This window comes from Panthera uncia, assembly GCF_023721935.1.
Source record: "Panthera uncia isolate 11264 chromosome A1 unlocalized genomic scaffold, Puncia_PCG_1.0 HiC_scaffold_17, whole genome shotgun sequence".
Lineage (NCBI taxonomy): Eukaryota > Metazoa > Chordata > Mammalia > Carnivora > Felidae > Panthera > Panthera uncia.
In genome coordinates this window covers 2,827,322-2,850,208 of record NW_026057577.1, presented here as the reverse complement: position 1 = coordinate 2,850,208, position 22,887 = coordinate 2,827,322, and the positions used below count along the sequence as shown (strand labels likewise).

General features: G+C 34.3%; 1 protein-coding gene across 1 annotated transcript in view; it reads left to right on the top strand.

The window, feature by feature from the left end:
• LOC125935088 (butyrophilin subfamily 1 member A1-like) overlaps nt 1–22,887 on the top strand; it is a 78,588-nt gene that overhangs the window by 9,072 nt on the left and 46,629 nt on the right. The window contains exons 2-4 of the mRNA XM_049648795.1: nt 1,776–2,123; nt 7,783–8,064; nt 10,013–10,126. Of these exons, the coding sequence (XP_049504752.1) occupies nt 1,776–2,123; nt 7,783–8,064; nt 10,013–10,126 (744 nt within the window). The remainder of the gene's footprint in view (nt 1–1,775; nt 2,124–7,782; nt 8,065–10,012; nt 10,127–22,887) is intronic.

The following is a 22,887-nucleotide window of genomic DNA, read 5'->3' as shown; positions in this document are numbered from 1 at the left end:
GTCATGATCTAACTGAGATTGAGCTTCACATTGTGCTCTCCCTGATAGTGTTGAGCCTGCTTGGGATTCTCTCTCTTAATGTTTCTCTCCGCCCGTCCCCTGCTCATGCTCTCTCTCAAAATAAATAAATAAACTTAAACATAATAATAATAATGACAATAATAATAACACCAAACCATACTGCAATGACATTGTAAGCAATCTGCTAATGAAATTTGTCATGGAACAGTCAGTAAGGTTTCAAGAGAGAAAGAAACCTAGCCCACTTTTCCAGCCAAGCTGGTTCAGTCCATTACTTGCATATCTCAAAATATATGATAAAAACTGATACTTAAATACTTAAATATGAAAGTAAATTTTGTTTTAAATTCATTTTGTTATTAGTGTGTTTATCTGTACAACTTTCCTTATATTAATGACATGTGAGCAGTTAGAACTTGGAGCCATGCATGCTTAGGTTAAACATACACAGTGACAGAGTGAAAGTGGTACTATCATGTTTGATGTTTACATTTCAGAATGATAGCCCTCCATCCTTAAGAAAGATATATTCGATGGGTGACTTGGGTGGCTCAGTCAGTTAAGCGTCTGACTCTTAATTTCGGTTCAAGTCATGATCTCACGATTTATGATTTCGAGCCTGACATGGAGAACTGCCATCAGTCTCTGTGCTGACAGCATGGAGCCTGCTTTGGAGTCTCTATCTCTTTTCTCCATGACCCTTCCTGCTCTCTCTCTTAAAAATAAATAAATAAACATTTAAAAAATATATTTGAATTTCAATATTGGAACAAAAGATTATGTAGCCTTTTAAAATATATAAGCCAGGTAAAATTTATTGTTTTAAGATTGGTTTTAACCAATGGTTACTCTTTATGCCTATACTCAGAGAGAACTTACAGTAAAATTCTAGAAAATTTATGTTGTAGACAGGATCTCATACTTATGTTCTAAACTGGGTAAATATTATGAATAGAATTATGTTCTTTCTTAACATAACCACTTAAGTTTTAATAGTTTCATCTTATATTTCTTTATAGATTATATTATATAACACATGGTGTAAAGCAAGGAAACATTTGGGTATTACTATTAGAATACTTAGATCATACAATCTAACAAAGAATAAGTATTTAGGGGCAATTTAACATTTACTGAATCCATTAATCATTGACTCAATTATTAATTGTTGACTGACTCAATACTTTCATGTGTTAAATGATAATATATTCTATAACACATGAAATTTTTATAAGCCATAAACAATGAGATTTATATAATTTGAATTCTAATCCTAGGAAAAGGGAAAAACAATTAATATATATTTTTTTTAAGATCAAATGACTATTGCATGTTGGCATTATGTTCTGTATTATCTTTTATGCTAACAGTGTATTTGGGCATCTATATTTTATTTTATTTTTTATTTTTTTTGTTTTTAACATTTATTTATTTTTGAGAGACACAGTGTGAGTGGGGGAGGGAGAGAAGGAGATGCAGAATCTGAAGCAGGCTCCAGACTCTGGGCTGTCAGAGAAGAGTCTGTTGCATGGCTCGAACTAAGAACCATGAGATCATGACCTGAGCTGAAGTCAGACGCTCACCCATCTGAGCCACCCAGGCACCCCTGGACAGCTTTATTTGAAATCTGTTCATTAATCATCTACAATTTCCTATGTTAATTAAACTGGTCTAATTTTTTACTGATCAGATGGCCACAACCATGCTTGTCAAGGTCTCAGTAATGATTCCATTGTTTTAAAAATTATTTCCAGGGCAATTCCAGGTCATAGGACCAAGAGAACCAGTCATTGCCTTTGTTGGGGAAGAGGTTGTGGTTTCCTGTCATCTCAACCCATCAATAAATGCTCAGAACATGGAAGTGAGATGGTACCGAAATGATCCTTCAGGCCTGGTGCATTATTATGGGACTTCCCAGGATCATATGGACCAGCAAATGCCAGAGTACCAAGGGAGGACCAAGTTCCTGAAGGAGAATATTACCAAAGGGCTTGTTGCCCTAAGGATCCATTACATCAGACCTTCAGATGAAGGGGAGTATGTGTGTTTCTTTGAAAGCTCTACATTCTACAATAAAGCACAGTTCAAAGTGTTGGTCACAGGTGAGTCTTTGCAATTAAAACTACTGTCCAAATTGTATTATTTTGTTTCCATCAGCAGTCTAAAGTAGTGTTGTATATGAATAGAGGTGGCTAAATCTATACAAACACTATGACTGAATGCTAAGAAAGTTAAATATGCAATCTAATCAGTCTGCCTCAACATTCTTGGGTGGTAGTAAAAACACATTTTAATCATTTGTCAACATAATTTCTTTGAAGAAAAGAAAAAGTAGGTATTATAGTATGTTCTATCTCAGAAGAGTCCCAGAAGTGTATCTTAGTCTATCTTCTAAATTTCAGAGGGAGTTAAAAGAGACAGAAAGAATCTGAGTAGCCTGCCCTCTGGCTAGGTTTTCTACACCTTGCTGCTACCCACTCTGGGAAAAGCCCAGTCACATGTGGTCTTGTTCACTATTTAGTATGACATCCTTCTTTATTCAGATCCCTGCATAATTTGTCCCCTTAGATCTCACTCGTGCTCAGATATTGACCAAAACACACACACACACACACACACACCAAAACAAGAAAAACCCCACAAAACTATATTGCCATAGTGAAAGACTAAGGAAGGACTGTAATTCAACCACACACTGAGCCTGAAACACCATTTTCTCTATAGACATTATAGGGCCTTTACTGAGCTCAGAAGATGAGTTTTTGTATCATCTTTCTTACAATGGACATAAGATAAACTAACCCAATATAATGAAAGAGACAATAATATTGACCTTCCTCCCAAAGGCAGGAAAACGTTTTCCTTCAGAACTCCCTGACCTGTGTGCAAATGCTCCTTCCTCTTATTTAGTGACAATTGTGCATAGGTCCCAAGTAACCCTTATTCCATGTTTACACAATAAAGGATGTATTCTTCTATAATTATTCATAAATTAAAGGGGAGCATGTGCAAAGACACTCGCCTGCAAGTTTTAAACACCTTTTTGAGTTACCATTTTTGTAACCAGACATTTTGAGCCACACATCCTCTGATAATATTTCTGATGAATCATGGAAAGAATAGTAACCTCCTTCTGAGATTCTTTCCTGAATTTAAAGAATATCTGCTTTTTATGCAAGTATACTCGCGTTCTTCACTGCAAGTGTCTATTGTATGCAAATGACTTTCAGTGTACTGGAGACATTTAACCAGTCACGAAGAGGCATGAATGAAACCAATTATATTCATTCATTCATTCATTCATTCATTAAGTTTTCCCTTTTGAACAGGGATCTTTCACTCTATTGTGGTAACTTCTGAAGCAATCCAGGAGTTAGACATCCACTTCTATAAATCCTACAAACATTTCCTAAACTTTGGATAAACTCTTATCAAGGGCTTTGGATTTGAAAACTGTAATTGCTTCTGCAACGAACAATATGTCATTCCTCAGAATCATCTCAATTTCTTTATCTCAATTTCTTTACTTGCTCCTTGTTGAGAGTAACTCTACCACTAAATAGAAAACAAATTTCCACTATGTGTCCTTTTTAACCCAGTCTTTAGAAGAGTGCATTTCCTACCTTGATGCTCTTGGCACTAAACTCTGACATCATCCTTGTGATTGAATTTGTTTTGAGCTTCAACAATGGTTAACTGACACACCTTCCCGAATCTCTTATATCTTGTACATGAGTTTTTATTATACATCAACTCATTGTTCGTTCCAAATCATTTATGCAAGGGAAGTTGTATTTGCTACCTAAGCACAAAAAGCCAGTGCCAAGCACTTTAATTTGCACTGTGAATATATATTTTAAAAAAAGTATGCATTCCACCCATCTTTTTTATGAAGCCCAGAAGACCCCACATCATCCAAAGATATTTGGTTTTTCTCTTGTTTGGCTTTTCTCTTGTTTCCTGTGGGCAGTACAAATATGTGGATTTAATATTTGAACTAAGTAAAATATTTGCATAAACAACCTTTGACTTTAGAAATTAATGAAAATAGGTGTACTTTTAAATTCTTAAGAAATTATATCATCCTCTGGCCTATTGTAAAATAAACTGGTATCTAAATATTGACGTAATAAGTGATTACAAATAAGCTTTTAAGAATCCAGATTTTTTTCCAAAAAAAAAAAAAAAGACTTCTGTACTACTAAAATGTAGGTGTGCTGCTTTTTTGCCACATTTTGTTGATTTTAATGGGAGATATCTCATTTTTGGACCTGCAATCCTCATTCATTATAAATAAGAAAAATAAAGTCCTATATTGATAAAATGCTCTGATGTTCTTACCTCTTCCAGATGAATTATCCATGAGCTTGTGTAGTTCATCCTGGGATGGATCCATTTGTTTCCAATCCCATATCCACTGCAAAATAATATCTGGTGTTGTGTGACTTTATAGTTTTCATTTGTGCCAGATCTTGAGACCAAGTCCTTGGTTTTCTCTAGCTGGATACCTCATATTTTTCTGTGATTGCCTTAGTTACTATGATTTTTGTCATGAATTTCTTTGAAATATCTCTCCTTCATGGAGGAATAACATTTTTCTCAGGGTCAGTAATCAGTTCTGATAAGGATGCAGTCTCTGCAGGCAGCTCAAGAATTCTATACTATCTCCTAGAGAAAAGATTCTTCTGTATCTTGAGTCAAATGGAACCAACTCATTTCCTGTTATGTTTAAATACCCAGGAGGTTCTGGGTAACAGAATTTCTGCAGAACCCACAACTGCAGTGAACACCTACATTAAATTCTACTTAAATACAATAAGCATGACTAACTTCTACTATCTGTTTGATAGTTGTAGAGTATAGGTAAGCAAATCTATCAATCAATAACTATTAAGGCAACCACAAATATAGGTTGAAAACATAACCAAAATATTTTCTAGGAGATAAGAGATAAAAATGAAGGCCCTGATATTAGGTAACATAATCAGATGGTGTCATAATGGTGAAAACTATGAGATTTCTCTCCCTGCCATGGTCATAAGACAATACAAATCCCAGACTCTCAAAATAGATACAATATGTATTAAACTCAGCCTGTGCTATGTCAGAAAACATATAGGTCTCAAGTATGCCCATTAGAAACCCATGAAAGTAGAACCATGGTGACCTAGTTTACTCACCTGCTGGCAAACTTTTCTCCACTTTGACCCTTCAGTCTTGACTTGATAATTCATAAGAGAACATTAATGGCTAAGGCAGCACTTGGAACACATTTTTCAAGCCTGTGAAATTATCCATACCCAACACCCCTAATTTCCAATCCTATTTTTAATTGATGCCAGACCCAGAGGTTGTGTTCTACCCTTAGCTCCCAAATTTAGTAAGGCAAACAGAATAGCATAATTCGAAATACAACTTTTCTCTCTATAGAAAATAAGATATGAATTAAGCATTTATTGTGTTTCTACAAAGACCTGCCAAATATAATCTTCTCTTTAGAAATTACCCATTTCCCTTCAACTCGTAGCAACCAGCCTAAACACATGAAATACAATGGATGGCCTTTCAAATTGAAGGATCCAGCAAATGAAAACCATATTTTCTTTGTATTCTTAATTTATTATTTCTTTAAGATGAATAATATTTATTACAACATAGTAAGCACTATATATGGAGTAATATTTATAGCCATCATATGTGTTGAGACTCTTTTTTTTCCTGGTTTTATAAAAAGGGAATGGAGGCACAGGGAGATTGAGTCATTAGATACACTGGGTCACTAGTCCCAGCAAGTACAAGTGTAACTCTTTGACTACAGAGCCTATTCTCATAAGCATGATGCTCTACTGATTCTCAAAGCCATTGCATTCTGAGAATTCCATGTATCAGTACTAGCACTGGTCAGCACCACTCTGCCACTTAGGTCATTACTGACTTGACACACTATATACTAGTCACCAAATGGTGTTAAGGGTTTGGCCATCCATGCAATATCAGATATCATTGGGTAATTTTCCTTCATAAACTTCCTAGGATGACTATCATAACAAATTACCACAAATGTGATGGACTGAAAACAAAAGACATTTATTTTCTCACAATTCTGGAGGCCAGAGTCCACAATCAAAGTGTTATCAAGGTTATGGTCCATTGGAAGCATCTAAGGAGAATGATTCTTTGCCTCTGACAGCTTCTTGTGGCCCAGGCATTCCTCTGCTTTTGTTGGGATCATTCCAATCTCTGGCTCTATCTTCAAAGGACCAGTTTCCCTGTGTCTCTGTGCCTAAATTCCTTTCTTTTCACATAGACCATAATCCTTTTGGATTAAGACCCATCTATTCCAGTATAATTTCATTTTTACTAATTACATGTACAGAAGGCATCCAAATAAATGCACAGATATTAAGGATTAAGACTTGAACATATCTTATAGAAGACAAAATTCAACACAAAACAAGGATAGTTTTGTCCTAGTAAATTTTATTTTTTGTAATAGACTGTAATAGTTACTGTACATAATACTGTACAGAATGCTACACTACTATTCAATGAACTCAACACACAGTAGCTTAAACCAGAATTTCTCCCGTGGTACAGGGATAAAGGAACTAGAACTGGAAGAGTAGGTACACACTGTGAGGTTTACACATCTCTCTTAACTTGATGTTTTGCCATATCCACAAAATTCACCTTTTAAGATGATTCATAGGAACTGTCTGTGCTCCAGTCCTTGAGAAGTGAGAAAAAATGAAGGAAAAAAGTGTATCTCTTTTCTCTGAGGGAAATATTCCAGAAAGCACATATATCATTTCCATTTCACAACACTTCTATCAGCATATCAAGGCCACTTTTAAATGTAAGGTGGTTTGGAACATTCAGTCTTAAACGGGACTGGGATATTCATAGTTAAAACTTATATTATTCCCCGAAATGTTCTATCCAAAATAGCAGCTACTAACTGCATATTTCTCTTAAATTTAAATTTAGTTGGAATGAATTTAATTGACTAAAATATGAAATTCATTTCCTAACAAAATTTCGGGTGCTCAGGAACGACCTGTAGCTAGTTATTTGGACCACACTGATGTTCATAGCATTCCCAACGTCATGAGAAGTTATTTATTTAAAAATAACTTCTTTAGAGTTAGGCATTAAAAGACAATTGTAAAGTGACTACAAATTTACCAAAGAAAACCATCCTGTGTTCCTTTAAATTCAGTGACTGCAAATTAATTGATAGTTTTTCCACTCAACTTAGTTTTTTAAAAATATTTATTTTTTAGAGAGAGAGAGAGAGAGAGAGAGAGAGAATATGAATGATCCAGAGAGGGGCAAAGATAGAAGGAGACACAGAATCCAGAGCAGTCAGCAGGCTCTGAGCTGTCAGCACAGAACCTGATATGGGGTTCCAACCCATGAACTATGAGTTCATGACCTGAGCCAAAGTTGGACACTCAACCAAGTGAGCCACCCAGGTGCCACATTCTTCTAACCAACTTTAAGAATCATCAAATAATATAATCAGGGATGTTTCAACTGGAAGGGCGGCAAAGGAAAACAATACAGACATGCTTGGTATGTGGGTACTTTATTAAATGTTGATACAGCTGATTTTTTCCCCAAAGTTCTTTGGCTTAGTTATTTTTCTAACTCTCTTTTATGAATAAGAAAGATGAACTTCATAGAAGTTAATTAAAATGTAAACTGGCAAGAAAACTCTTGGAGATGCGTACTTTCTCTGTTTCTCTTTGGCTTTCCTAGTCTCGGGTACAGCTCCTCATATTCACATTGAGCCTGGCAATAGGATGGACATGAAGATGACCTGCACATCCATGGGGTGGTATCCAGAGCCTGAGGTACAATGGAGGGACCTTCAAGGCCTACGCTTGGCACCAGCCTTTGAGACAAAGAAAATAGAAGAAAATGGACTATTTCATGTGGAATCGTCTATCACAGTTGATAAAAATTCAAGAGCAGATGTGTCCTGTGTTATAAGGAACCTAATACTCAGTGTGGAGAAGGAGGTGCATGTCTCCGTAGCAGGTCAGTTTCCTCCAAAGTTGATATCTTGAGAAGTCCCTGCTGATCAGGAAGTTCTTACTGGTAAAGACCTATGACTGACACACCAGAAGGATATTCTAATTTATCCATTTCTAAATTTTAATGCAGAGAACCTGGAAAAAGTCACATTCTGTCTTGTTTTATATTTCCTCTTATGATGGAAATGTCATTCTTCTACTTTATGCAGATGAATACATGAGTGGAAAAAAGTAATAACGTTTTTGAGGAAACCATCAAAGTTCTTTCTAAACTTCTAATCCCACTGCCTAGGGAAAGCATCTTTTCACAATTTTCTGTTTTCTCCCACCTTTCAAAATGAATTTGAATCCTGGCAGTGCCATTTATCAGCTTCATGGTCGTGAGTAACTATTGACCTGCCTGTGCTTAGTTCCCATGTGTTAAATATGGATAATCATAGTGTCTACCTCATAAAGTTGTTATGAGTATTAACTCTTATGATTAGTAGCACAGGCAGAGAAGAGCTCAGACATTCCAATAACTATCCAAAGTGACAGTTCAAAGAAATAGTTTGCCCATGTGATCTCTTCCAATTTCCTAGATATACAAATATCCTTATTTGAAGTATTGTAGCCTGTCAATAACATTATTTATCTCTTGTCCTTTCTAATCTTTCCAGCTTCATCCTTCAGCCCTGTCTTCCTTTGCCTCCAATTCTTCCTACCCCTCATTCATTCCCAGAACATATTCATCCATGCAATATCCCATGTAGGCTGTTATTGACACATTTCTTCTATTTTTCCTCTAACCAAAGGTTTCTTCCTGCTCCCTCTATATTTAACCTTAACCTCTCAGAAAGCTATTCTGTCTTAAGTGCCCTCTTTACCCATACATTATTTTGATTATATGTTTCACTATTTCCCTAGAATGAATATAAACTTCTGAGGATACTGTATCTATTTTTTATATCCCCGTTACTTAGAAAAATACCGAGCCACAATATATTTTTCTACAATGCATAAATTTTTGTATCACCTTTAATCAGTAAGTGAAGTGACATTTCCTTTGTGCTTTGGTTTGGGACATCACATTGGTTTAAGTTAGTTAGAAAGAAAACTTGAGGTGGAAAATGTGAAAGAAGCAAACACATACACCATGATAGAGAAAACATTTTAAAAATGCTCATATATTTATATATACATATATGTTTGAGATCATCAATTAAAAATTACACAGACATTTTGGGGCATCTGGGTGACTCAGTCAGGACCTCTTTTGAAGTAACAGTATTAAATAAAAGAATATAAAAATGATACTCATTTTTACAGATTTTATTTGCAAGATGGCACATATCTCATAAGAAATGGGGAATTGAAATAATCTCTGTCTCAAGAACATAGACATGAATTCCATTTAGCTTATCATCCAAGATGTCACAATTTTTCCTTTAATCTTTGGAAAAGCTCCACATGCTTCTTACTCATTGGTATATTGTCAAACTCACATATATATTTATATAGAAAATAATCAGATAGAAAAGACACATGGCAAAGTCAGTGTGGGGTCTGTAGCAGAAATAATGGAGAAAAGGTTGAAAAAAATACTTAAATGCATTTTTAGACTTTTATTTGTTGTAAGAGAATTATTTGTTGCAAATATAATAATATTTGTTAAATTTTGATTGTAGGTACATGGATGCCTGATAAATTATTTGTATGTGTTCAGCATATTAAAACATTTGATAATTTATAAAATAAACATCTGAGTCTCCATATATCAAGAACAGGAAAGGAAACTGAAGCCTCTTTAGGATTCCAAAATTCTTTAGAATTGCAGGGAGAGGTAGATGAGGCTTAGAATCTGTGCTCTTCCTCATAATGTCACCTAAAGGAAAATATCTAGGGATTTGTTCCCAACAGCCAAGTCTCTGATAGCAAGCTGGATACTAAGTGAGAAATTTTATATTTTTCAGATACCTTGTTTCCTGAGGACTGTCCTTGGGCAGTGGGGTTTGCAGTTTTCCTGTCTCTCCTGGCCTTTGGTGCAACAATCAGTGTTCTATTTGTGTGTACCCGAAAAGCCAAAGGTAAACTTAAAAAATGGTGAATTCGCTCATTTTTGGAAGAATTAGAATATAACAGTAACAAAAAAATCATAAATGATCTGTAGGTGGTCTTTAGCATTTAAAATTGGGAATAAGAAAACCTGAACAGACTCATCCACAAACTTATAGCTTGGAATGTTTGTCAGAAACTAGAGGTTATCTGATGAAGGTCAATTACTTCATCAAGGAAAAAAAAACATGCTTGGTTTGTTTATGAACTGACACTTAAATTTGTGGGTTCAGAAACAAGATTATATAATGCTTTGTTTATGTGTTTATATATGCACTCAGAGATAATCAAATTCTCTACAATATAATTTAACTGAAATCTTAGTGTAGCATTAGGATTTTTTTTTTTTTCTGTCATCAGAATGCCATTTTTCTCTAATATTGGGAGAGGGGGCAGAAATCAGTATAGCAGTATTCAGAACATTTCTTTGTGAGCAAAAGCAAGAAGATATTAACAGATTAGAGCTTTTTCCAGGCCATGAGTGCCTGTGACTGCCTTTCTCCAGTCCCTAGAAAATAATGCATCATAAGAACCCATTTTTCTGTGCTCTGGCTTGATTACGTTTCTCTACATAGGCCTGGCTACCCACAGCCTGTGGCACTTCTGTCCCTCACTCTCAATGTGTTCAGTGAGTTCTTTAAAGAAATGCTCTGTTCAGAAATAATATTTGTGCTGTAGACAGGCTTAGGTCATTATTTCTGTAGAACTATGATATATTTCTATTTACATTTGTACTTCATTGATTGAATTTCCAGTATCTTGAAGGTTACTTTCCTGCCAATGTGATTTACCTCCACTAGGTAGGAGAAGAGAATCAGGGCAGTGATCAAAAGTAAAACAAAACAAGCAAAGAAACAACAAAACAAAACAAAACAAAACAAAAAAACACAAAACCCTGACCATGAAGAGAAGCATTGCATTGTGTTAAAGTTCTTCTCTCATCACCTGTCAGTTCACAAAAATGATATAGTTCATACTCCTAAATTTTTGTACAACTTAGAAATCCTTTAAATATCCAATACTGTCTACTTGGTCAATATGAAAAAAAATAGTTTTTTTTTTTTCTAAAAATGTGAGAAATATATTTTCATGGCAGAAAAATGGTATTTATCAGTTAGAGCATAGCTGATAAATTTTATTAAATTGAAAACAATTGTTAACTGTACTGGAATTAAAATGAAAAACTTAATAAAAATGTATAGCTGACAATACTACGTTAGTTCCAGGTCTACAACAGATTGATTCAAGAACTCTTCACATTATGCTTTGTTCACCAAAAGTGTAGCCACCATCTGTCACTAACAGCTATTACTATACATAAATTATATTACTTAAGCTGTACCTTTCATTCATGAGACTTACTCAGTTCATAACTGGAAGCCCATACCTCCCACTCCCTTTCACCTCTTCCTCCTCCAGTACTGCAACAACCAGTGTGTTCTCTGTATTTATGGTCTGGTTCTCTTTTATTTGTTTGTTTTGTTTTGTTTTGTTTTCCACACATAATTGAAATCATATGTATTTTTTCTTTGTCTGACATCTCACCAAAATACTCTCTAGTTTCATCCATGTTGTTGCAAATGGCATGATCTTATTATTATTTTTGGCTGAATAATAATCCATTGTATAAATAATATTTATTCTTTCATCTTTCCAAGGCATTTAGGATATTTCCATATCTTGGGTGTTGTAAATAATACTGCAATAAACATAGTAGAGCATATATATTTTTGAATTACTTTTTCCATTTCTGGGGGGTTAAATACCCAATAGTGGAATTACTTGATTTTACCGTATTTCTATTTTTAATTTCATAAAGAAACTTCCTGATATTTTCCACAGTGGCTGCACAAATTTAGCTTCCCACCAACAGTGCACTAGGGTTCTCTTTTCTCCATATCCTTGCCAACACTTAGTATTTATTATATTTTTGATACTAGTCATTGTGATAGGTGTCAGAAAACATTGCCTGGTTTTGAATTGCATTTCACTGATGATTAGCGAGGCGGTTGACGATTATTATATGTGTCTGTTGGCCATCTTGGAAAACTTTCTATTCAGATAATCTGCTCATTTTTTAAATGAATTACTCATTTTCTTTTTCTTCCTTTTTTTTTTTGCTGCTGATTTCTTTTAGATATTTTAGATATTAAGCCCTTATCAGAAATATCACTTACAAGTATCTTCTCCCATTCAGTAGGTTGCCTTTTGCTTTGTTGATAGTTTCCTTTACTGCACACTTTTTTTTTTTTTTTTGGTACAGTCCTAGTAGTGTACTTTTTGCTTTTGTTGACCTTGTCTTAGCAGACATATCCATTAATACGTTGCTAAGATCAATATCAAAGAGATTGCTGCCTATGTTTTCTTCCAGGAGCTTTATGGTTTCAGACCTCAGATATAGGTCTTTAATTTATTTTTATTTTTGGTACGGTGTAAGAAAGTGAGTCAGTTTAATTTGTTTGCATATAGTTATTCAGTTTACCCAGGCCATTTATTGAGGAAGATTTTTTTTCTCCTATCGTGTATTCTTGCCTCCGTTGTCATAAATTAACTGACCAAAGAAGCATAGGTTTATTTCTGGGCTCTCTCTTTAGTTCCATCGATTTGTGGGTTTCTTTCTTTTTTGTGTATCAATAAAATACTTTTTTAGTTATTACAGCTTTGTGGCATAATTTTAAAATCTTGGATTGTGATATATCCAGCTTTGTTTTTCTTTCTCAACATTACTTTGGGTATTCAAAGTGTCGTGTGGTTCCATACATTTTATAATTATTTGTCTTATGAGGAATTGCTATTGGTATTTTGATAGGGATTACATTGAATCTGTATTTTGATTTGGGTAATATGGATATTTTAACAGTATTAATTCTTCCAATCCAGGAGCATGGAATATCTTTCCATTTGTTTCTGTCATCTAAATTTCTATAATCTATATTTTATAGTTTTCAGAGTACAGGTCTTTTTCCACTTTGGCGAAGTTTAGTCCTGGGTATTTTATTTTTTGGTGCAATTTTGAATGGGATATTTAAAGACATTTTTTTTTCTACAGCTTCATTATTAATGTTTAGAAATGCAGCTGTTTTCTGTATATTAATTTTGTACCATGAAATTTTACCGAATTCATTTATTAATTTTCATAGTTCCTTGGTGTATTCTACAGGGTTTTCTAAGCATAATATTTTGTCTTCTGCTAAACGGCACAGCTTTCTTTCTTACTGATTTGGATGCATTTATTTCTGTGCATTGTCTGATTGGTGTGGTTATGATTTTCATTACTTTTTTTTTTCTTTTTAAGTTCCATTTGTTTTATTGCCATTTATTTATTTATTTATTTATTTATTATTTAATATAATTTATTGTCAAATTGGCTAACATACAGTGTGTAAAGTGTGCTCTTGGTTTTTGGGTTAGATTCCTGTGGTTCATTGATTACACACAGCACCCAGTGCACACCCCAGTGCCCTCTTCAATGCCCATCACCCATTTTCCCTTCTCCCCCACCACCCCTCATCAACCCTCAGGTTGTTCTCTGCATTTAAGAGTCTTTTATGGTTTTCTTCCGTCCCACTCTGTAACTATTTCCCCCACTTCCTTTCTCCAATGGTATTCTGTTAATTTTCTCAATATCCACATATGAGTGAAAACATATGATATCTGTTTTTCTCTGACTGACCTATTTCACTCAGCTTAATACTTTCCACTTCCATCCATGTTACTGCAAATGGCATGATTTCATTCTTTCTCATTGACAAGTACTATTCTATTGTATATATAAATCACATCTTCTTTATCCATTCATCAATTCATGAACATTTAGGCTCTTTCCATAATTTGGCTATTGTTGATAGTGCTGCTATAAACATTGGCATACATGAGCCCCTATGAATCAACACTCCTGTATCCTTTGGATAAATTCCTAGTAGTGTTATTAGTGGGTTATAGGGTATTTCTATTTTTAATTTTTTGATGAACCTCCACACTGTTTTACACAGCGGTTGCACCAGTTGGCATTCCCACCAGCAGTGCAAGATGGTTCCCTTTTCTCTAAATCCTAGGTTGCATGTATTGATTCCTGAGTTGTTAGTTTAAGTCACTCTGACTGGTGTGAGGTGGAATCTCAGTGTGGCTTTGATTTGTATTTCCATGGTGATGAGTGATGTGGAGTATCTTTCCATGTCTGTGTGGGCCCTCTGAATGTCTTCTTTGGGAAAGTGTCTATTCATGTCTTCTGCCCATTTCTTCACTGGATTATTTGTTTTTTGGGTGTTCAGTTTGGTCAGTTCTTTATGTATTTTGAACACTAAATTTATCCAATGTGTCATTTGAAAATATTTTTTTCCATTGGGCCAGTTGCGTTTTACTTTTGTTTATTATTTCCTTTGTAGTGCAGAACTGTTTTATCTTGATGAGGTCTCAATAGTTTAATTCTGCTTTTAATTCCCTTGCCTTTGGGGATGTGTTGAGGAAAAATTGGTTGCAACTGAAGTAAAAGAATTGGTTGCGTCCTTTTTCCTCTACAGTTTTGATGGTTTCCTGTCTCACATTTAGGTCTTTCATCCATTTTGAGTTTATATTTGTGTATGGTGGAAGAAAGTAGTCTAGTTTCATTTTTCTGCATGTTGCTGTCCATTTCTCCCAACATTTGCTAAAGAGACTCTTTTCCATTGTATGCTCTTTCCTGCTTTGTCAAAGATTAATTGGCCATACTTTTGTGGGTCCAATTCTCGGTTTTCTATTCTCCTCCATTGGTCTATGTGTCTGTTTTGTACCAATACTGTACTCTCTTGGTAATTACATCTTTATAGTAGAGGCTAAAGTCTGGGATTGTGATGCCTCCTACTTTGGTTTTCTTTTTCAATATTACTTTGGTTATTCAGAGTCTTTTGTGGTTCCATACAAATTTTAGAATTGTGTGTTCTAGCTTCAGGAAGAATGCCAGTACAATTTTGATTCAGTTTGCATTTAATGTATAGATTGCTTTGGGTTCTATTGAGATGTTAACAACATTTATTTTTCCAATCCATGAGCATGGAATGTGTTTCCATTTCTTTGTTTCCCCTTCAATTTCCTTCATAAGTTTTCTATAATTTTCAACATAAATATATGTTATATCTTTAGTTAGGTTTATTCTTACATATTGTATGGTTCTTGGTGCAATTGATAATGGTACCAATTTCCTGATTTCTCTTTCTGTTGCTTCATTATTGGTGTATAAAAATGCAACAGATTTCTGTACATTGATATTTTACCCTGTGACTTTGCTGAATTCTTGTATCAGTTCTAGCAGCATTTTGGTGGAGGCTTTCATGGTTTTCCATGTAGAGTATCATATCATCTGCAAAAAGTGAAAGTTTGACTTCTTTTTTGCCAATTTTGATGCCTTTTATTTCATTTTATTGTCTGATTACTGATGCTGGGACTTCCACCACTATGTGAAACAACAGTGGTGAGAGTGGGCATCCCTGTCATGTTCCTGATATCAAGGGAAACACTCTCAGTTTTTACCCATTGACAATGATATTAGCTGTGGGCTTTTCATAAATGGCTTTTATGATGTTTAAGTATGTTCCTTCTATCTTGACTTTCTTGAGGGTTTTTTATTAAGAAAGGATGATGTATTTTGTCAAATGCTTTTTCGGCCTCTATTGACAATATCATATGGTTCTTATCCTTTCTTTTATTTTTTTTTATTTATTTTTTTTTAAATTTTTTTTTTCAACGTTTTTAATTTATTTTTGGGACAGAGAGAGACAGAGCATGAACGGGGGAGGGGCAGAGAGAGAGGGAGACACAGAATCGGAAACAGGCTCCAGGCTCCGAGCCATCAGCCCAGAGCCCGACGCGGGGCTCGAACTCACGGACCGCGAGATCGTGACCTGGCTGAAGTCGGACGCTTAACCGACTGCGCCACCCAGGCGCCCCATATCCTTTCTTTTATTAATGCATTGTATCACATTTATTGATTTGTAAATATTGAAGGAGCTCTGCAGCCCACGAATGAATTCCACTTGATCATGGTGAATAATTATTTTTATATGCTGTTGAATTTGATTTGTTAGTATCATGCTGATAAATTTTGCATCCATGTTCTTCAGGGATATTGGCCTGTAATTCTCTTTTTTTATGGAGTCTCTGTCTGGGTTGGGAATCAAAGTAATGCTGGCTTCATACAATGAGTCTGGAAGTTTTCTTTCCCTTTCTATTTTTTGGAACTTTTTGAGAAGGATACGTGTAAACTCTTCCTTAAATGTCTGGTAGAATTCCCCTGGGAGGCATCTGAGCCAGGACTCTTATTTGTTGGGAGAATTTTGATAACTGATTCAATTTCTTCACTAGTTATGGGTCTGTTCAAATTTTCTATTTCTTCCCATTTGAATTTTGGCAGTGTGTGGATGTGTAGGAATTTGTCCATTTCTTCCAGGTTGTCCAGTTTGTTTGCATATGACATTTCATAGTATTCTCTGATAATTGCTTGTGTTTCTGATGGATTGGTTGTGATAAATCCTTTTTAATTCATGATTTTATCTATTTGGGTCCTCTATCTTTTGTTTTTGAAAAGTCTGGCTAGGGGTGTATCAATTTTGTGTTTTTTTTTCAAAACAACGGCTCTTTGTTTCATTGATATGTTCTACTTTTTTTTTTGTATTCTATATTGTTTATTTCTGATATGATCTTTATTATTTCTATCCTTCTGCTGGCCTTGGGGTTTATTTGCTGTTCTGCTTCTACTTCCTTTGGGTGTACTGTTAGATATTGTACTTGGGATTTTTCTTATTCTTTGAGATAGGCCTGGATTGCAATGTATTTTCCTGTTAGGACTGCCTTTGCTGTGTCCCAAATGTTTTGGACTGTTGTGTTTTCATTTTCATTTGTTTCCATATATTTTTAATTTTCTTCTTTAATTTAATTTAATTTAATTTAATTTAATTTAATTTAATTTCTTCTTCTTTAATTGGTTGACTCATTGATTTTTAATAGGATTTTCTTTAACCTCCATGCATTTGGAGGTTTTCCCAATGTTTTCCTGTGATTTATTTCAAGTTTCATAGCATTGTGATCTGAGAATATGCAAGGTATTATCTCAATTATTTTATATTTATTGAGGTCTATTTGTGACCCAGTATGTGATCTATCTTGGAGAATGTTCTGTGTGCACTTGAGAAGAATGTGTATTCTGCTGCTTTAGGGTGAAAAGTTAATATATCTGTAAAGTCCATCTGGTCCAGGGTATCATTCAGGGCCATATATTTTCTGTATTGATTTTCTGTCTGGATGATCGGTCCATTGTTGTAAGTGGAATATTAATATCCCCTGCCATTACTGCATTCTTATCAATAAGGTAGCTTATGTTTGTGATTAATTATTTTATATATTTGTGTGCTCCTGAATTGGGAACATAAGCATTTATAATTTTTAGCTTTTCTTGATGGATAGATCCTATAATTATGTTATAATACTCTTTTTCATCTCTTGTATCAACCTTTATTTTGAAATCTAATTTGTCTGATATAAGGATGGCTACTTCAGCTTTCTTTTGAATTCCAGGAGTATGGTAGAGGGTTTTCCAACCCCTCACTTTCAATCTACAGGTGTTCTCAGGTCTAAAATGGATCATTTTTAGACAGCAAATAGATGAGTCTGGTTTTTTATCCATTCTGACACCCTGTGTCCTTTAATTGGAACATTTATTCCATTTTCATTCAGTGTTATTATTGAAAGATATGGGGTTAGAGTCATTGTGTTATCTGTAGTTTTCATATTGTAGTGAAGCCTGGTCCTTCGTGGTCTTTGCAACATTCCACTCACAGAGCACCCCTTAGGATCTCTTGTAGGGCTGGTTAAGTGGTGATGAATTCCGTCAGTTTTTGTTTGTCTGGGAAAACGTTTATCTCTCCTACAATTCTGAATGATAGGCTTGCTGGATAAAGGATAGTTGGCTACATATTTTTCCTATTCATCACATTGAAAATTTCCTGCCACCCACTTCTGGCCTGCCAAGTTTCAGTAGATAGGTCTGCGACTACCCTTATGTGTCTACCTTTGTATGCTAAGACCCATTTATCCCTAGCTGTTTTCAGAATTCTCTCTTTATCTTTGGATTTTGCCAGTTTCGCTATGATATGTCATGCAGATCAATTCCTATTACATATGAAGGGAGTTCTCTGTGACTCCTGTATTTCAATGTCTGTTTCCTTCCCCGGATTGGGGAAATTTTCAGGTATGATTTGTTCAAGTACACTTCATGTCCTTTTCTCTCCCTTCTTATTCTGGAACTCCTATGATTCAGATATTATTTCATTTCATTGGATCACTTAGCTGTCTAATTCTCCCCTCATGGTTCAGAATTTTTTATCTCTCTTTTTCTCAGCTTCATCTTTTTCCATAATTTTATCTTCTATTTCACCTATTCTCCCCTCAGCCTCTTCCATCCTCACTATCACTGCCTCTAGTTTATTTAGCACCTCATTTATAGCATTTTTTAAATTCATTATGACTACTTTTTAGTTCCCTGATATCTGGAGCAATAGATTCTCTGCTGACTTCTATGCTTTTTTCAAGGCCAGTGATTAATCTTATGACTATTATTCTAAATTCTTGTTCAGTTACATTGTTTATATCTGTTTTGATTAATTCTTTAGCTGTCCTTTCTTATTGGAATTTCTTTGAGGAGAATTCTTCTGTCTTGTCATTTTTTCTAGTTTTCTGTCCCTTCTGCATTTTAAAAGCTTGTTGTGTACACTGCACCTGTGAGCACTACTATATTATAGAGTGGTCATACACTGTCTAGGCCCTGGCCTTTCAGCAGGTATTTCTTGGAGTATGTTACTTGCTCTTTGTTTTTGTGACTCTGGTTGCTTTATCTCCCTACTCAAAGTGATGTTTTGGACCCTCCACCAGGTGTGCTTTGATATGTTCACGAAAGTGGCCCTATGACCCTCCACGTTGTCCCCATGGGCCCCTGGAGATGTCTTTGTCACTTTGCAGCCCAGACTCTTGGAATTCAATGTCCTTTGGACTCAACACTGCTTTTTTTTGAGGGAGGAGGGAACTTTGGGTCCCCCTACTTCTCCACCATGTTGTATCTCTTCTTCATTACTGTTTTGAATACAAGTGACAAGAATGGACATCCTTCTCTTGTTCTGTTGTTAGAGGAAGAGCTGTCATTTTTTTAACCATTATATATGATAATAAGTGTGGTTTTCCCATGTACAAAATTAATTACATTGAAGTATGTTCTCTCTAAACCCATTTTGCTAAATTTATTTATCATGATAAATATCAAATTATGTCAGCTGGTATTTTCTGCATCTATGGAGTTGATTACATAACTTCCATCCTTTATTCTATTAATGTGTTATATAATGTTGATTGACTTGTGGATACTGAACCATCCTTGCATCCCCAGAAGAAACCCCCTTGATCATGGTGAATGACGTTTTTCAAGATATTATTAAAGGTGGTGTGGTAATAATTTGTTGAGAATTTGCATCTGTGTTCATCAGGAATATTGACCTGCTTTTATTTTGTTTTGTTTTGTTTGCTTTAATGTCTTTGGTTTTGTTATAAAGGAAAACATTTTTTTAATCTTGGAATTATTTGGAAAATTAATTCGTTTTACATTTTTTGGAATAGTTTGAGCAGAATCAGTATTAACTCTTCTTTAAATTATGTGTGCAATTCACTTGTGAATACATCTGGTCCTGATGTTGTATGTCAAGAGTTTTTGGATGCCAATTCAATATTATTACTCAGAATTGGACTGTTCAGATTTTCTGTTTCTTTGTGATTCAGTTTTGGAATATTATATGTTTCTAGGAATTTATCCATTTGTTTTGGTTGTCTAGTCTGTTGGTGTCTATTTTTTCATAGTGGCATAATTATAATCCTTTATATGTCTCTGGTGTTGGTTTTGATTTCTCCTCTTTCATTTCTGATACCATTTATTTGGGTTCTTTCTTTCTTTCTTTCAATAAGTGTATCTAAAGGCTTATCAATTTTGTTTATTTTTTCAAATCACCCCGCTCTTGGTTTCAGTGATATTTTCTATTTTTGTCTCATTTTATTTATTTTCATTCTCATCTTTATTATTCTCTTCCTTCTACTAACTTTGCATTTTGTTTCTTCTTCTTTTTCTAGTTCATTTAGGTGAAGTGTTGATTGTTTATCATGTATTTCTTGATCTTGATGTAGGCATCTATAATATTGAATTTCCCTCTTAGAACTCTGCTGAATCCCAAAGTTTGTGAGAAGTTGTATTTTTATTTTCATTTGTCTCCATGTATGTTCTTATTTCCTCTGATTTCTTAGATTACCCATTTCTTGATTAAGAACATATTGTTTAGCCTCCTCATGCTTGTGTGTGTGTGTGTGTGTGTGTGTGTGTGTGTTTTCCAGTTGTTTTCTTGTAAGTAATTTTTAGTCTCTTACTGTTTTGGTTCAAAACATTCTTCTCCTGATTGCAATTTTCTTAAATTAATTGAGTTTTTGTTTGTTTGCTTGTTTGCTTTGTTTTGTTTTGTTTTGCTTTTGTCCTAATGTGATCTATTCTGGAGAATGTTCCTTGTGCACTTGAAAAGAATGTGTATTGTTATGTTTGAATAGGATGTTATGTATAAATGTGTTAAGTTCATCTGGCTTAATTTGTCAGTCAAAGACATTGTTCCCTTATGGATTTTCTGCCCTGCTGATCTCTCCATTGAGATTAGTGGGGTACTAAGGTCCTTTACTATTATTGGATTACTGTCAATTTCTTTTTTTTATGTTTGATAATATCTGGTTTGTGTATTTAGGTGCTCTAGTATTGAGTGCATTGATAATTACAATTGCTATATTCTCTTTTTGGATTGTTTATCTTTAGATAGTGTCTTTCTTTTTCACTTCCTAGAATATTTGTTTTTAAGACTATTTTGTATAAGTACATCTAACCCACATTTTTCTTCACTTACATTTGCATGGCAAATACTTTTCCATCCCTTCACTTTAATCTTTATATGTCTTTATGTCTAAAGTAAGTCTCCTTCAGGCAACATATACATGGGTCTTTTTTTTTAATCCATTCTATCATACAACATCTTACATTGAAGCATTTTGAACAGTATATTTTAAATAACTATTGATAGGTACACTATTGTGCTTTTATTTGTTTTCTTAGCTTTTTTCATCTTTCTCAGTTTATTTCCTCCCTTGTTCTCTTTTCTTGTGATTCGTTACTTTACTTAATGGAATTCTTGGCTTTTTTCTTTATATTTTTGTAATATCTAGTATAAGTTTTTGGTTAATGGTTACCATGAGGTTCATACATAAGATCTTAAGTATATAACATTTTAACATAAGTTCATGTTCAATTAAATTCAAATACATTTTAAATGAACTTCATTTATCTTCTCACTCTCCATTTTATATATCTATCTATATCTATATCTGCATCTGCATCTAAATCTACATCAACATCTACATTTATATATATCTATATCTATCTATCTCTATCATCTATCATCAATCTATTGATATCTATCTATATCATCTATATCACCTATCTCTATTATCTCTATATCTATCTATGTATCTATGTACTTATGTATGTATCTATCTATCTATATCATCTCTCTATCTATATAGTCATATTTTACATCCTTTTATGTTGTGAGTCCCCTTATCAAATTTTTTAGATATAATTGATTTTAATAGTTTTGTTTTTTAACCATTATGCTGACTTTTTACATGTCTGCTCTACTAACTTTACTGTATTTTGCTTTTACTCATGATTTTTTTTTCCTTTTATAAATGTCTTCCTTCTCATTATGGTCTGTTCGTTTTCACTTAAAAGTCCTTTTAACACTTATTGTAAGGCCTGTTTAGTGGCTATAACCTCTTTTAACTTTCCTTTTTCTAGGAAAGTCTTTATCTCTGTTTGAATTCTGAATGATAGCTTTGCCATCTACACTGTTCTTGGTTGTAGTTTTTATTTATTTTTTCTTTTCAAAACTCTGAATACAGTAGGTCACTCCCTTTTGCTCTACATGTTTCTGCTAAAAAAAATCAGCTAATGGACTTATTGGGATTTTCCTTTTTAGTAACTACTTGCTCCAATATTTCTGCATTTATGTATGTATGTATGTATGTATGCATGTATGTATGTATGAATGTATGTATTTAGTACAAAGGGGGATGAGGCAAAGGGGGAGAGGGAGACAATCTCAGTCAGGCTCCACCCTCAGCATGGAGCTCTATATAGGGTTGATCTCACCAACCTGGGATCATGACCTGAGTCAAAATCAAGAGTCAGACACTAACACACTGAGCCACCCAGTGTGTGTGTGTGTGTGTGTGTGTGTGTGTGTGTGTCGGTTTGCTAGTATTTTATTGAGAATTTTTGCATCCATGTTCATCAGTGATATTGGACTGTAGTTTAATTTTCAGTGAATACTTTATTCAGTTTTGGTATCATGGCAAAGCTGGCCCCTTAGAATGAATTTGGAAGTTTTCCTTCCTTTTCTATTTTTTTTGTGAAAAATTTGAGAATAACAGTTATTAACTCGTCTTTAAGTTTTTGATAGAATTTGCCTATGAATATAAGTGGCCCTAGATATTTGTTCATTGGGAGTTTTTTTTGATTACTGATTCAATTTATTTTTGTTTACTGTTTTGAACAAGGTTTCTATTTCTTCCAATTTCAGTTCTGCTAATTTATATGTTTCCTTTCTACTCAGAGTTCTGTGGAAAGATTTGCCCC